Raw genomic sequence first — 14640 nt, 5'->3', positions numbered from 1 at the left:
GCCAGAAGTCTGATCCTGAGAAGATGCAGGCCTCTGTAACGCGCCAGGCGAGACTGTGGTCTGTGGGACGGCCGTCGAAGACTCCTGCTGTTGCTGATACTGCTGTTGTTGATGCTCGTCTACGGAAGTCGGGGAAGTGTATGCTCCATTGGTGACTTGTGCGACGAATGCCGCAAAGGCGCGTTCGTCGCTCGTAGGATCACCTTCCATGTCTGAAATGACCGACGACCGTGGATCCCTTCGCGATATATATAATACGCTGGCAGGCCTGGAGGACTCGAATTATCCTGTAAATTAAAACCAGCCTAAGACCATAAACCACGACTCGTCGAATAAACCGCCCAGATGAGTAGTCGTCGAGGTCGAGGCAAGCAAACAGTTCCCCACACGCAGACCTACGCAGAAACTTGAAACAGGACGGCGAATATCGCCAATCACGGTAAAACAGAGCAGCGGCGCGCCAATCGCGAAGCGCGTCTTTTTGCAGTTTGCCGAATTTTGATGGATCGACGGCGACGTGATGATTGGTCAGTTTTGCCGGCTGCTGACGGCGGTCTGGGTGCGTAATCACCGTGTGGCGGTAAATGTTCGACTTCGGTGGCGCTAGCGCTGAGAGTGGGTAACGAGAACGTACGGGATGTATTGCGATGGGCACGGTTTATGCTGAGGTATAAGTAAGCTACGTATGGTATCTATGGTCGTAAAATGTCGTGATCCGGGCAACGGCAAGGATATCAATGCAAGGAATAAAAAAAAAACAGACGACTCCAGCAAATATGCAAATCAGAAAGGCAAACTTAGCAGAGCATAACATATGCAAAACAACTCGAAGAAAAAAAGACACACTACACCATCCCATTTCCAGTCCCATGTCCATCCAACGACTCCATCGACTGCATCCCCTTCTCGTCAACTTGGACCTCCTCCACCTCCTCCACACCCCCTTCCTTCTCATCCTCGTCTCCAACGACAAACACCTCATCCCCATCCCCCTCATTCGCATCTTTCTCTTCTGATTCGGCTTCGACACCGAGATTAACCAGCCCCAGCCCCTGCACCCCACTCGCAGGCGACATAACCTGCGCCTCCTCGCTCGTCGGCGCCGTCGCTTCCAAAGCCTCCCCAGCTCTATCTCCGACGACCTCCCTACTACGACCTCTTCTCCTCTCCGCTTCTTCCCTCCCTACTTCCTCATTCCCCTCCATCCTCTCATCCCCCTCCCCGTCCCCATCCCGCCCCAACAACCCCTCCCTCTCCCTCCTCTCCCTCCTCCCCCTCTCCCCAACATCCACCCCGACAGACCCCCCATGTTTCCTCGCATACCCATCCCCATACCTCCTAAACGTCCTCACAATCAACCCAAACCACACCAATCCCAGGACCACAACCCCCGTAACCGCAACCCTCGGTCCTATCGCCTGTATCGCATCCAACACCCTCCCCCCGTCCGTCCCGCCCTGCGCGTCCTCCGCCCCTCCATTCCCGCTTCCTTCGCCTCCACTCACACCTACCACACCTGCAACACCACCTACCACACCGCTTCCTATAAACTCCCCAAACGTACTCGCAGCGTTGGTATTGGTATTCGGCGCCCCCCCAGCCCCCCCTCCATCCCCCGCGCTCTCCGCCGAATTACTGCTCGGATCCGCCGTCGAGCCTGAGCGCCACACGAACGCGAGGATGGCGACAATGAAGGCGATCATGGACCACGCGAGCCAGATCGCGGGCGCGGCGAGGAGGACCCAGACGTTCCAGAGGATGGAGGTTTTTGTTTTTTGGGCCTCCTGTGGGTGGGGTGGCAAACAAGGGGAATTGGGATGAGAGATGCGGGGGGGAAATGGGGTGATAAAAAGAAAGCACGCACCTCCGCCCACCGACTGGCCCTGCCCATCCCTCTCATCGTCCCGAATCTGACGATATACACACACCCGTAACAAAGACTCATCAGCGCACAGACCATGCTCAACAGTGCGGGCGTGCGGACGACGGTGTCGACCGCGGCGGTTGGGATTTGGAACATTGTCAGGATAGCGCTGAGGACGCCACGCGTCGAGAGGAAACGACAAATATCAGCAACGAAAGACACGGAAGATCAGAGGAACGGAGAATACGCACGATAGCAATAACGCAGAAACCAAATTAAACGTCTTCCACTCCTTGATCAACGAATCCACAAACGTCTCCCAGCTCCTCTTGAACCTCACCAACGCCGGCGACACCGCGCCCACCCCCACGCCCATTCCCGCCTCAACACGACTCATACCGTCGTCCCAATCGTCCGCGTCTCCTCCGGGACTCCTGACATCTCTCTCCCGACCATTTCTCGGACTCCTCATAGTCATACTCCTCCCCCTCTCGTCTACCCCTTCGCCCGCCCGACTCCGACTCTCCAGACGTTCATGTGCAGATCTTGGGCTCCTGATTTCGTAGGGACTCCTCGCCTCGTAATAATCCCTATACCCACCAAACCCATACGCACCAAACTCCCTCTCCCCCATCCACTCCATCTCCCTATCCACCTCCCTATCCACCTCCTCCTCAAACTCCCACCCTCTCCTTCCCATTCTCTCCCCTCCTCCTCCTCCTCCTCCCACGCCACCAATTCCACCCACGCCCCCACCATTCCCAACCAACTCCCTCAACCGCCCCACATCCGGCCTGCTCACCTCCGCATCCTCGAATATCCTTGCTACCCGCCCGAAGTACATACGCGGGAGACGCATGAGGAGGTGCAGGTATATCTGGCGCGGGACGGTGTCGGAGAGGAAGGTGAGCCAGGAGGAGGCGGTCGTGCTTTTTGTGCGGACTGGGACGAGGGGTGGGGGAGCGGGGACGGGGTGTGTGGTTGTGTCGGGATGGGGAGGGGCGGCGGGAGGTCGAGCGTGGGTGCGGAGGGATGTGAAGTGAGGACAGAAGGGGAGAGGGAGTGCGCATGAAGGGACGGGGCAAGAGAGGTTCAGCGATTCGATGTCCCCCTCGAGTTCGATCGGGAAGTTGTTCAGACTCGGATTCGTGACCAACGAATTCACCCTTCTTACTTCTTCTCCTTCCGTTCTTCCTCCTCCACCTCCATCCGCCACACCATCCTCAACCACACCTGCTTGCCGCTCAACATCTCCTTCCTTACCCTGCTTCCTCAACCCCCTCCCAAACGGCCACTTCAACCACCCCATTCCAAATCCCAAATCAAACCCCCACCCCATCCCACCCTCCACATCCGAACTCAACGTCCTCCACGGATCCACAGGGACGAACAACTCCTCCCTCTCTCTCCTCCGCCCATGCCCATGTCTATACCCTCTTCTCCCTCTCCCTCTCCCTCTTCCGACTCCTTCGTCCACGCCACCCATACCCATACCCCTCCCGTCTCGCTCACGATCACGGAGGCCATGGATAGGCAGGGAGATACGATCGAGTAAGGATCGGAGGGGAGACGCGGCACGGGATGAAGCGGAGAGGGTGCGTAGACGTGGGCTTTGGTTCTGGTTCTGGTTTTGGTTCGCATTCGTCCCAATGGCGGGCGTGTGGCCCTGGGCGCTCTCTCTTCGAGAATGCGAGCGGGATCGGTTATAGTTATGGCCATGCGTACGATTCTGATTCTGATCTTCGTACCGCGTCAACGAAGGCGGCCTCGGCGAATCTCTATGTCGGCTCTGTCTCGAGAGCGACCTCCTATGCTGACTCTGACTCTGACTCTGATGCTGTTGATTCAGATTCAGATTGTGGGAGTGGCGTGGACTGCTGCCGTGGTCGGAGGTGCGTGCGTTGACTGTATCGTGCAGTTGCTGGAGACGAGTTGCGATGAGGGAGGTGAGCGATTCACGGTCACGTTGGGCGTAGGTCGAGTTGGGACTGTAGCCGTGGCCGTGCGCGAGTGTTCCGGGGTCGGAGGAGGAGACGGGAAAGGCTGGTTGGCGGAGGGTTCCTATGCCAAGTTCATAACAAGAGTCATGTCAAAGAGAGCACAAGAGGGATGGAGGATTAAACTGACCAGCGTGTCGGGAGTTATACGTGCCCGTATTGGTGTTCGTGTTCGTGTTCGTGTTCGTGTTTGTCGTGCCCGACGCCCTCTCTGTCCTCTCTCTATCCCTTCCTCTTCCTCGTTCGCTCTCGCCCTCACTATCAAACGAAACCCTCGGACCCCCTCTACCTTCGTTTTTCGTCGGCGATTCCGCCCCCCCACCAATTCCCACTCCTGTTCCTGGCCCTCCTCTTCTGCCCCTCGTCGCAACCATAGACCGAGAGCCGCCCTCCGAACGATCAGCCGCCCTCATTGCGAAGGTAAACATCTGGCTCCGCGGGATCTGATTCGTACTCGTGTTCTGGTTCGACGTACCGCCACCGCCACTCGCCAAAGCGATATTCGGGACAGACACCGACGTCGTGCTCATACCTTCTACTCTTCCCAAGCCTATGCCTCTAGCAGCTCCAGATCTATTGCCAGCCCCGGAACTATTACCAGTACCGGTACCAGTACCAGTATCAGCACCAGACCCATGCTCAGTCCCAGGACCAAAACCAAGATGTGAAACAGGGCCAGCATCAAACGAACGATGATAAGCCCTCGTAGGCGTCGGTGATCTCGTCGACGGCGTCCTCGTCCCTGCCGCCCGCCCAAAACTCAATCGTGGACTCCTATTCGCCCGTCCCAGACTCGGGCTGCGGTTTCCGTACCCTGAATTGGGACTCCGATTTCCGTACCCGACACTCGAGCTCCTACCGCGGCCTCCGAGACTCGGACTGCGGTTGAGACTATGGAGATTGGAGTGCGAGTGCGAGTGCGAGTAGGCGTTGTTGGTGTTGGTATGACCGAGGGAGGAAGACGAGGGGAGAGCTTGGGACGGGAGGGCGGAGAGTTTGTCGGAGGAGGTGAGGGCGGATTGGGCTTCGGATTTGTGGGAAGAGAGGGTTGTGGATGAGGGGAGGTCTGTTAGAGATTCGATTGAAATCAGTACAAGTGCCAAAGAGAATATTATTCTTGAGCTGCAAAAGGAAGACACGAAAGCCATGTTATACGTGAAGCAAAACCATCTGCCTGTGTAGGTCAGATCGTGCAGGTACCCATTGAAAGAGCATTTTCAGTCGTCTACAGTCTACATCGACGACTCCCGATGGTATGATAAGGATGCAATTCAGGCGATGGATATAGATATGGATTGAATAACTTGAAAACCGCAAAACATGGGGTAAGACACCGCTCGTCCCCCGAACGGCGTGCATGATGAGAACGACGATACGACTCGCTAGAGGCCCCTATTATAAAGCTCTCGTCGATCGACGTGTCCGCCACGCAACAGTCATTCCACAAAACTTAACGAACAACGTACCTGGAACCAACTCATCCGCTCGCTCAAGGCTCGGAAACACGATTCCTGCCTGAGCGACGCTCGCCGGCGTCATCTCTACCTCACCATCCTCTACAGGCTCCTCAGTCAGATGCCTGGCAAACGACGGCCTAGTGTAGCCTGCCATCTTGTCCTGAAAGTTATGTTGAAGAATACCAGGGCGTCTTCGAGCGGCCTCAATGCTCGTTGGTCGTCGTCGCTGTCACGAAGGTTGCAAGAGGGAGACGAGCGAATGCAAAAGACTTCCAGTGAGCTCAAAAGAGGCGGGATGGGGGTGGCGCCAAGGCCGTCCATTCAGTTCAACTGCCAGCCTGGATTGCCCGAGGAGCGGAAGAGGGATCTTCGGAGACGGATGAAGGTCTCCCATTATAATCACAGCTGTTCCGGAGACGGGTCACACACGCAGAGACGGTGCAGCCATGCTTAGCTGATCCAACATATGCGGACTCGGAGACTCAACAGCCTGTTCAGATTTTGTACGAAGCAAAGGGAGAGACATTCACAGAAGCGGCGACGCGTGGACAGAGTGCCAGCACCAAGCGAACGATGATGGCCAAATGAGGAATACTACTCAGGTCTCAAAGCGAGCTGCAAATAGACAGTATGCATCAATGCCTTTGCGCATATCGAGCTAAAATAAGCCCCAAAGCGATAGAAGAATGGCCTGTTCTTACGTGGTCATTGTCGTAATCGACAAAGCATCCGGCATTTCCCGGTTCTCATTTTGAGCGTGATTCGGAGAGCGGCGCTTGAACCGTTGCAACTCCGGCCCTCGACACCAACTTCAACCAAGTTCAATCGATGTATCATGTAAAGCCTGACACCGTGCCATTGCAGTTGAACAAAAGAACATCGCACATGCATATAAGGTAAAGGCACTTCCTCGGCTGACATTCTCCCTCTCTCTCACGACTATCTGTATCCTCGTCCTGTCTCGAGTCTACTAAGCGTCATCCTAAGTAATTAGTATCGCGGCCTCTCACTTGATTTCGAGTACCTTCACACTATGCCGCCAGAATCGCCAATGCCCTCTTCATGATCAAAAGTCCCGGGCGAGCGTGAGGTCGAAGATTGGCTTCGCTTACTTCCTGAAAATTCGCCTCCTTGGAGATATCTCAAGGATGCAAAACCGGAGGAGTTTGCGCAGATCGTAGAGGATATTATCGCGTACGACCTTTCCCCAGCATTCTTCGCGTCTGGAAGACGCGCGCGAGAATCGGCAGTGCCGATACCACCGATCGTCTTACGCGATGCCTTGTTCGAAGGGGGAAAGAAAGGGGAAAGAAAACCCCTGAGGGAGGACGTCGCCGTACTCTACCAAAAAGTGCCATTGGCTCGATTTCTCCTCTCATGCACTAGTACGCAGTCCATCGCTCTAATTTTTCGTACTGTTTATTTCTATATGGTGTCAACAGAATCGTTGGTCAAAGCGCAGATGGAGCCGGAGTCTAGGGTGGCGCTTGCGAGGGCAGTGTATGCTCCGACGAAGTATGCGCTTTTAGACGACCCGTTAAGTGCTGTGGTACGTATGTTCCATGTTTGATACCCTCCCTTCGCCTAGTCAGTCTGTCGATCAACGCTGATACACAACGAATATACAGGACAGCCACACCGCTCGCGTGCTGTTCGAGAAACTCCTCAAGGGCCCATTACTAGCCAATCGCACGGTTGTACGTTTACTCTTCCTACTCCACTTACCCTCTGCTGCATATCTTCCCCCAACAAACCCCTCCACGACAGATCCTCGTAACCCATCACGTCGAACTCGTCCTACCTGGGACACACTACCTCATCCGCATGCTCGATGGCCGCATCGACACACACGGAACGGTAGCCGCCCTTCGCGAACAAGGTATCCTTGAGGCTATCGAGCAGGAGAGCGAGGTGCAGGTCGTGCAGGAGGAGAAGGTTGTGGCGGAGGAGATGGGGATCGGGGAGAAGACTGCGGAGGAGGAAGCAATGGAGGGGGCTGTTGAAGGTAATGACAACGACGAGGGAGTAGGAGAAGGAGAGGCAGTGAAGAAGGCCAAGGGTAAGGGAGGGAAGAAACCGAGGAAGTTGGTCAAGGATGAGCAAAGGCTGACGGGTGGGGTGAAGTGGCCGATATATAGGACTTATTTGAAGGCTTCGTGAGTTTATTAATGGTATTAGGGGAGTGACGAGAATGCTGATCCGTGGCTACGTAGGTCGTATTGGACGTGGATTGGGTTGGCGTCGCTAATCGTGCTGGCACAGTTGCTGGGTGTTACCGAGAAGCTCTGGATCAAGGTATGTCCTCTGCCACGTCCTCGCCAGAGTGTACACAGTGGTTGATGCAGTGTCGTCTAGTTCTGGGGTGAAGCCTACGGCGATAACAGTTTCGTGGCTTCCACGACGACCTACTCATTCACTTCCTTCTCAACCGTCGAACATGAAAGCCTCTTCGGTGGTTCCCTCACCCCGCATTACCTTCCGCATGCAGTCCACAGCTCTCATCATATCCCGCATGTCTACACCTTCAGCGCTTTCAACTTCTCCGACACACTCAAGGTACCGAACACCACCACCGCCTCTCCCTACACCCCCACTTCTCAGATTGTCCTCACGAACGTCCAGCCCTCTATCCTACTCAGCCCAAAGGAACATCCTCTTTTCTATATCGGTGTCTATGCGGGTATCGGGTTCTTGACGGCGTTGGTCAGTATTCTGTCGGTGGTGACGCAGTACACAGGAGCTTTGAGAGCCAGTAGAGTTTTGTTCAGGAAGTTGTTGGAGACAGTGGTTAGGGCGACTATGAGGTGGCATGATACGACGCCGCAGGGTACGTCGTATTCTTCGAGTCTGTGGGATGAGCTGGATCTAATCGGTGTCCGTCGTGCGTAGGTCGAATGTTGAATAGGTTCAGTAAGGTAAGAGATGGTTTCTCTTACGAGCTCAATATGCCCAATGCTCATGGAGTCCAAATTATACAGGATGTCGAGACGGTCGACTCGTCCCTAGCAGGTTCGCTCCAGGCCGTCAATACCTCCCTCACCATTCGCGGCCTCGGTTCTCACAGTGGCGTAAGTGACTCTTCTCTATGCTCCTTTCCGACTGATGGCTTATATTCTGTCCGAGTGTTTAGTTTCATATTCCCCCTCTTCCTCATCCCCGCCTCAATAATTGGTCTCGCCTACCGCCAATTCGCCATAGGGTATCTCAACACCGGTCGTGATCTCCGTCGCATGGAGTCCAACACTCGTTCGCCCATCTTTTCTGGGTTCGGAGAGTTGTTGGAGGGGATTGTTACCGTGAGGGCGTTCTCTGCGGAACAGAAGTTCTTAGATGGGTTGCACCAGAAGATCGACCAGACTACGAAGGTAGGCGTCTCTCTATTCATTCTTCTCCCGAGCACTCGACTAACCGACGAATACTTGCCGAACATAGATGTGGTACAGCTTCTGGATGACGAACCGCTGGCTGCTCCTGAATTTCGATTGCCTCGGTGCCGTCGCCGTGCTCATCACGACGCTCTTCGCGCTTTCGGGCTTCGTGAGCGCGGGAACTGCGGGTATGTGTATCACTTCGGCGATGGCATTCACGACCAGTATATACTGGGCCTGTCGGTTCTGGACAGCGCTCGAGCTCGATCTCAAGTACGCTTACCTCCACATCCATACCTCCTTCCCATTGATCCCATTCATATGTCGCATGATGCTCACGTCATTGAAATCGCTGGTTGTATAGCTCCGTTGAACGTGTGGTCGAATACCTCGACCTTCCACAAGAACCTCCCGCAATCATCGAAAACAACCGCCCGCCCGCCTACTCGCCGTCCTCTGAAGGCGAAAACTTGATCGTAGTGGAGAACCTTGACATCAAGTACGCGCCAGAGTTGCCGCTCGTGTTGCATGACGTGTCGTTCTCGCTGAAGGCGAAGGAAAGGATTGGGCTTTTGGGAAGGACAGGGTCGGGGAAATCGACGCTAGCAATGAGTATTCTGAGATTCGTGAGTGCCCTGGTCCATTTAGTAAGGGCCGAAGGTTCAGGTATTAATGTCGTGTCCCTGGGTGGCTGCCTCGGTTGTGTTTCAGGTCAATCCTGCGGGCGGAAGAATTTTGGTGGATGGGATTGATATTTCGACGATTGGGTTGCATGATTTGAGATCGAGGATTGTGAGTGGTATTTGTGATGTCACGCTTTTGTGGCGACTAATACATGTTTTGCAGACGTTCATTCCACAAGATGCTACACTTTTCTCGGGAACGCTGAGGAAGAACCTTGATCCGTTTAGTACGTACCCCCACGCCCTGAACGCAAACAATATCTGACTGCCTTCATAGACGAACATGACGATTTCGAATGCCTGGACGTCTTGTATCGCGTCCAAATGCTTACCGAAAACGCCTACGAATCTCAACGCACCTCTCGTCAAGCCTCGCGCGCCAATACGAGGCCGTCCTCTCCCTCACATCCTGATCGCCCCTCCTCAGCTACGTCGTCGTCATCTCCTACTGTCGGTGCTCCTTCTGTCACCGAAGTCGAGAGCCGCGCACCGATCACGTTGGACACGCAAGTTTCTCCCGGAGGAATCAACTTCTCGCAGGGTCAAAGGCAGTTGATCGCAATGGCCCGAGCCCTCCTCCGTCGTTCAGCCATAATAGTTCTCGACGAAGCCACGAGCTCGATTGATTTCGCCACGGACGCGAAGATCCAGGCGACGATCCGGGAAGAGTTCGGCGGGTCGTTGTTATTGACCGTAGCGCATCGTCTGAGGACGGTCATTGATTACGATAGGTTGATTGTGTTGGAGAAGGGAGCTGTGGCGGAGTTTGATACGCCGGCGAAGTTGTTGGAGAAGGAGGATGGGATATTTAGGACGATGTGTTTGAAGAGTGGGATGTTCGCGGAGTTAGAGGCAGCAGCGAAGGAGAAAGCGGCTAGGGACCACATATTGGCCCCCCATGACTGTATGTCCTTGATTTCCTCTCGCTCTTTGTAGCTCTTCCCAAGCGTCACTACTGACGTTTCTTGCGGTAGAAAATCAATCATTGTGTTGTCTATTGATCTCATACGGTTTTGTTTCTTTGATTATGACCCCACCGACAAAAATTATGTTTGTCTTCTGAGCCCCACTCGTGGAGGTATTTCGGGAGTACCGTCACCGCCGGAAAGCAGGTCCCAAATCTTAGTTCTAATCTCGGGTGCACCTTCACTGCGTAAAATAGATAGAAGCAAAGGCGACCCATCGTCGGAACCAAGAATCTCGACAGCAAGGCAGAAAATGATATGTATTCTACGATTCACTGCGCCTCCTAGAGTGATCCATACTTGCCTTGTAGGTCTGCCTTGTGAACATTTGAGCCCTGAACATTTTTTAGCCCCACAACCACTTTTTTGTGATCCAAGTATCTCCTGGACACTTGCGGTAAATCGCAGCCTGACTTTGTCACATGGGCCATTGCCACACATGTCCGGCCCTCACAGGAATTGGGCTTTCTTCTCTTCTTCTTCAGCCACATGTACACCAGCGGCATCTTTCACAGTCCTCGACGCTCCCTAGCTCATATTGTATGCACACTATTTTCAACATTTCTGACACGGCCGCTCATCACGCCGCCCCTTGTTTATCCAGGTTGCCATGGGTGCAGAGACGGGGAAAAGATATGTACCCGGACTTTCGACGAGACAGCCGCAACCTAGCGTTGCATGATGCAGTTCATAAATTCGCAAGGGAAGTCGACCGAAATGCTCAGGTTCAGGTGCGTGATGCAATCTCCTCCGAATCGGCCCCGTAGCACCCTGTGGAGGGTCTCCAGTCGGTGTCAGACTCCGTCAACGACCGGAAAAGTTCCATGAATCCCCAGGGACAATCTCCTTGATGGCTTCTACGCACATATTACTCCGTCTTTATTGTCTCCATTCTCAAGTCACGCACTTGAGCCTCTGACAGTAAGGCTGCCTTCCTTTTGGGCAGTCTGTCTCATAGTTACGGAACGGCAACCGCAGACCGTAAAGCATGCTAGCCATCTCCTCATGATATGGTCACACCAACTCTCAACAGTGGTTTGAACCCTCTTCGGCAGAACTCTGGGTATATGCAGAAGGTAACGGGCTCGATACTGCAGGTTGCTGCCACCCCACGGCGCTGCGGCTCCTCGGTATGCGGCTTCTTTCTGTCCGAAGAACGGCCAAACGCCATGCGTGCAAATATTATATCAAACTACTTCCGACCATGGTGATACGTTGGTCTTTTAGAATCCTCCGGTCCACAGGCACAAGCTTGTATAAAGCAGAGTCTTCCGATACAGGCTTGGCGCCCCACCCGCCCTCAGATCATCATATCCGCCATGTTCTCGCTTCCGACGACTGTAGCTCTCACTGTCTTGGCTTTCACTGGTTTCGTCCAAGGACAGTTGACAGGATCGACTGGTCCTACCACGCCGCTCTCTTCTAAAACTGTCACTTGCAGTGTCTTGGACTACGGGGGATCCGTGGGTAGCAGCGACATCGGTCCTGCCATTTTGGAGGCCTTCGAGGTTCGTTTTTTGACTCTTGGATCCTGTCATATATATTTTCTCCCTGACCGATCAGTTGTTTTTCTCAGAATTGCGTGTTGAAAAACTCCGGTGCCGTTCTCTACGTCCCGGCAGGAAATTACAACATGAAAACTTGGGTTACTCTTACGGGAGGTGGGCGTTCGTCTATCCTATATTTCTAATCTATAGACTCACGAGCATCAATTGGTAGGAACCAAATGGGCTTTTAGACTCGATGGCCTGATCACACGTGCATGTACGTCGCCGTCCTTTTACACATGGTTAAATCCGTCCTTCGGTTGAAGATGGGCCTTAGCGACCACAAGTGGAAACATGTTCGCCATCGAGAATGCCGAAGATTTTGAAATGTACAGCTCTACCTCCGCAGGTGGGATCCAAGGACTGGGTTACCAGTGTCGCAATGCCGGGTATGTGGCTTTCATTAAGTCCTATTCACGCTGTATGATATCTGAGAGGATCACTTGTTTCATCTAGTCCCCGACTTCTTCGTATCATCGACTCTACTAACTTTTCTCTTCATGATTTGATCTTCGTCGACTCGCCGGAGTTCCACATCACCATCGACGGAGGTTCTAGCGGAGAGCTTTACAACCTTGCCATCCGAGGGGCTGACATCGGTGGGAGCGATGGTGTCGACATCAGTGGTGACAATCATTGTGAGTCTGAACCATATTGTCCTTGCGTTACTTTTCTGTGTCTCATGAAGCTGAGCAGGGGTTCACGACGTCATGGTCACAAACAGAGACGAATGTGTCACTGTGAAGTCGCCTGCGAGTAACTTCCTCATCGAACAGATCTGGTGCAATCAGTCCGGAGGATGTGCGCTTGGTAGCTTGCCTGTGGACTGTGACATATCTAACATACAATATGTGTACGTTCTAAGCAGACATTCACTTCTTTATATCGTTCCTTAGGACCCGCATTTTAGGCACGTATACACGAATGGATGCAACCAGGCGATGATGATCAAGAGCAATGGGGGCTCTGGCTCTGTCAAGAACGTGCTCTTCGATGATTTCCTCGTCACGGGCGGTAGTGCATATGCTCTAGATGTGAACCAGTACTGGTCAAGCATGTCTACTCTCGACGGTGATGGTGTCTCACTCTCGAATATTACCTTCAAGGTGCGTCGTGACCCATCTCGGAGGCTATCAAGTCTTCACTCACCCCTCACGTTGATAGAACTGGGACGGCACAGTTGCTAACGGCGTCAGCCGTCCGCCGGTCCAATTTCTTTGTGCAGATGAGGTTCCCTGCACTGACAGTACGTGCAACATTAACACAACCTTGATTTCGATGATCGCTGAACGTTATTCTCTCAGTGACCCTCATAGATGTGTACTTGTGGTCCGATACTGGATCTGCGGTGTACAAGTGTGAATCTGCCTTTGGCACTGGTGCATGCCTTCACTCTTCCGTTGCAGCCACCAGCTATGCTGCAACGTCGACCGCATACAATAAGCCCATCAGTATGACTGCAGTCCCCACTCTTGCCGGAGATCTCACGGCCGGCTTTGGGTCGACTGCTTCTATCGCTACGCCGTCAGTCGCCTTCAACCCTTCCTGATATGCTCCAACTGACTGTTGCGCGATTACAGCACGATTCCATCGACATACTACCCTGGTCTAGCCCAGATCACGCCTTTAATGAAGAACCTGTAGTTCAGGACAACTGTTTCGGCATAGTGCGCATTCACCATAGTCTTGTCCTATATATCCGTGTAAAAGTGCTCGAACGTCAAAGGGATGTGCCTTTTTGAATAAAACCAATGCTCGCACCGTTTTACTTCCTAATGGTTTGACTCACTCCGATCCCAACTTACCACCGCACGATATGCTTCTATGGAATCAAGTCTCTGAGGACTCATAGTAGTCCTTTGCGAAGACGAACACTACTGCTCTTCAAATCTCTGCATCCGTTCATGAAGACACAAATAATACAGGCTGTAAGCCAGCGTAATGTATCACATCCCTGTGACGAGTATATTGTCTGTATGATAAGCCCCGAAGACGCGTTACGAACCCATAAAGTAAACCGAAAATCCAAGGTATTAGAGCCACCCAAAGTCCTAAACGAAGGTATCATCTGCCAAATGTCCAATCGCGAAGGAATGAGAAGGATCGAAAGTCTCCGAGAGTTCAAGAGTAGGTACGCCATTCCATAATAACTACAATATTGATCAAAATATAGCTTCAGTGTCCATTCAGAAATACTTCCTACTGATGCAAAGGAGCGTAATCATGAGATGAAGTCCACGCGTAAGGTAGTGTAAGAGTGGGAAGTGTCTTCATTAGAGTCATCAAACGAGAAACCATCACACCCGGGGTCCTCATTGCTCGGATACAGGAAGAGTATCGTATGTCGTGCATAAACCTTTCCATGCCGTGTTGACCGAATCAACATCGTTCGAGATGATATCTTGCGTTCCTTCAGCAAATACCAGGCCGAAACCCTCGCGAAGATGTCAATCGATGTGGCTGTATTTACAGTGAACGCCTCTATCAGCAACACACTCGCACATGCACCTCTACTAGATAGCGAACCACTTACCAGTGCATAATCCACGGACCAGGGTTATCAGTGGTGAAACGGATCGTGACGTTGTCACCAGCTCCACCGATGTTCACAACATCACTATCAAATCACTATGCTATAGAGAAACATTTAGAGAAGCGACGGCGTGCCAACGGCGGGTGGGCCAAGGCAAGTGATCGCCAAATGAAGGCCCAAGTGCTTGAGTGTATTTTATGCGTCGTTATCGCCTCAAGGACTCCGA

At 53.1% G+C, this 14640-nt stretch overlaps 5 protein-coding genes across 5 annotated transcripts; 3 read left to right on the top strand and 2 right to left on the bottom strand.

The window, feature by feature from the left end:
• Positions 1–771: 771 nt before the first annotated feature.
• Positions 772–1124, bottom strand: STEHIDRAFT_147787 (uncharacterized protein). Its single transcript, XM_007305346.1, has one exon. It carries the CDS (start codon positions 1074–1076, stop codon positions 846–848), a length of 231 nt encoding a protein of 76 aa, XP_007305408.1. The 5' UTR covers positions 1077–1124; the 3' UTR covers positions 772–845.
• A 575-nt stretch (positions 1125–1699) lies between these two features.
• STEHIDRAFT_60002 (uncharacterized protein) lies at positions 1700–2240 on the bottom strand (the record flags this gene model as incomplete). Its single annotated transcript, XM_007305190.1, has 2 exons — positions 1700–2033; positions 2116–2240. The coding sequence occupies 2 exons, from the start codon at positions 2238–2240 to the stop codon at positions 1700–1702; spliced, it is 459 nt and encodes a 152-aa protein (XP_007305252.1).
• A 4507-nt stretch (positions 2241–6747) lies between these two features.
• On the top strand, positions 6748–10305 carry STEHIDRAFT_157961 (P-loop containing nucleoside triphosphate hydrolase protein; the record flags this gene model as incomplete). The annotated part of the gene is made up of 12 exons (XM_007305345.1): positions 6748–6867; positions 6947–7015; positions 7086–7474; positions 7532–7613; positions 7674–8145; positions 8208–8233; positions 8297–8683; positions 8751–8959; positions 9051–9312; positions 9398–9478; positions 9533–9596; positions 9647–10305. 12 exons carry the CDS (start codon positions 6748–6750, stop codon positions 10303–10305), a joined length of 2820 nt encoding a protein of 939 aa, XP_007305407.1.
• Positions 10306–11653: 1348 nt separating this feature from the next.
• Positions 11654–13525, top strand: STEHIDRAFT_98837 (rhamnogalacturonase; the record flags this gene model as incomplete). The annotated part of the gene is made up of 10 exons (XM_007305344.1): positions 11654–11842; positions 11911–11995; positions 12054–12098; positions 12159–12270; positions 12338–12519; positions 12578–12734; positions 12792–12987; positions 13046–13127; positions 13186–13405; positions 13462–13525. The coding sequence occupies 10 exons, from the start codon at positions 11654–11656 to the stop codon at positions 13523–13525; spliced, it is 1332 nt and encodes a 443-aa protein (XP_007305406.1).
• A 324-nt stretch (positions 13526–13849) lies between these two features.
• STEHIDRAFT_122296 (uncharacterized protein) lies at positions 13850–14632 on the top strand. The gene is made up of 2 exons (XM_007305343.1): positions 13850–14341; positions 14415–14632. The coding sequence occupies exons 1-2, from the start codon at positions 14326–14328 to the stop codon at positions 14573–14575; spliced, it is 177 nt and encodes a 58-aa protein (XP_007305405.1). The 5' UTR covers positions 13850–14325; the 3' UTR covers positions 14576–14632.
• The last annotated feature ends 8 nt before the right edge of the window (positions 14633–14640 follow it).

Source organism: Stereum hirsutum (genome assembly GCF_000264905.1).
Source record: "Stereum hirsutum FP-91666 SS1 unplaced genomic scaffold STEHIscaffold_9, whole genome shotgun sequence".
In the NCBI taxonomy this organism is placed as follows: domain Eukaryota; kingdom Fungi; phylum Basidiomycota; class Agaricomycetes; order Russulales; family Stereaceae; genus Stereum; species Stereum hirsutum.
Note: the sequence above shows the minus strand (reverse complement) of the source record. Positions and strands in the feature narration are given on the sequence as shown.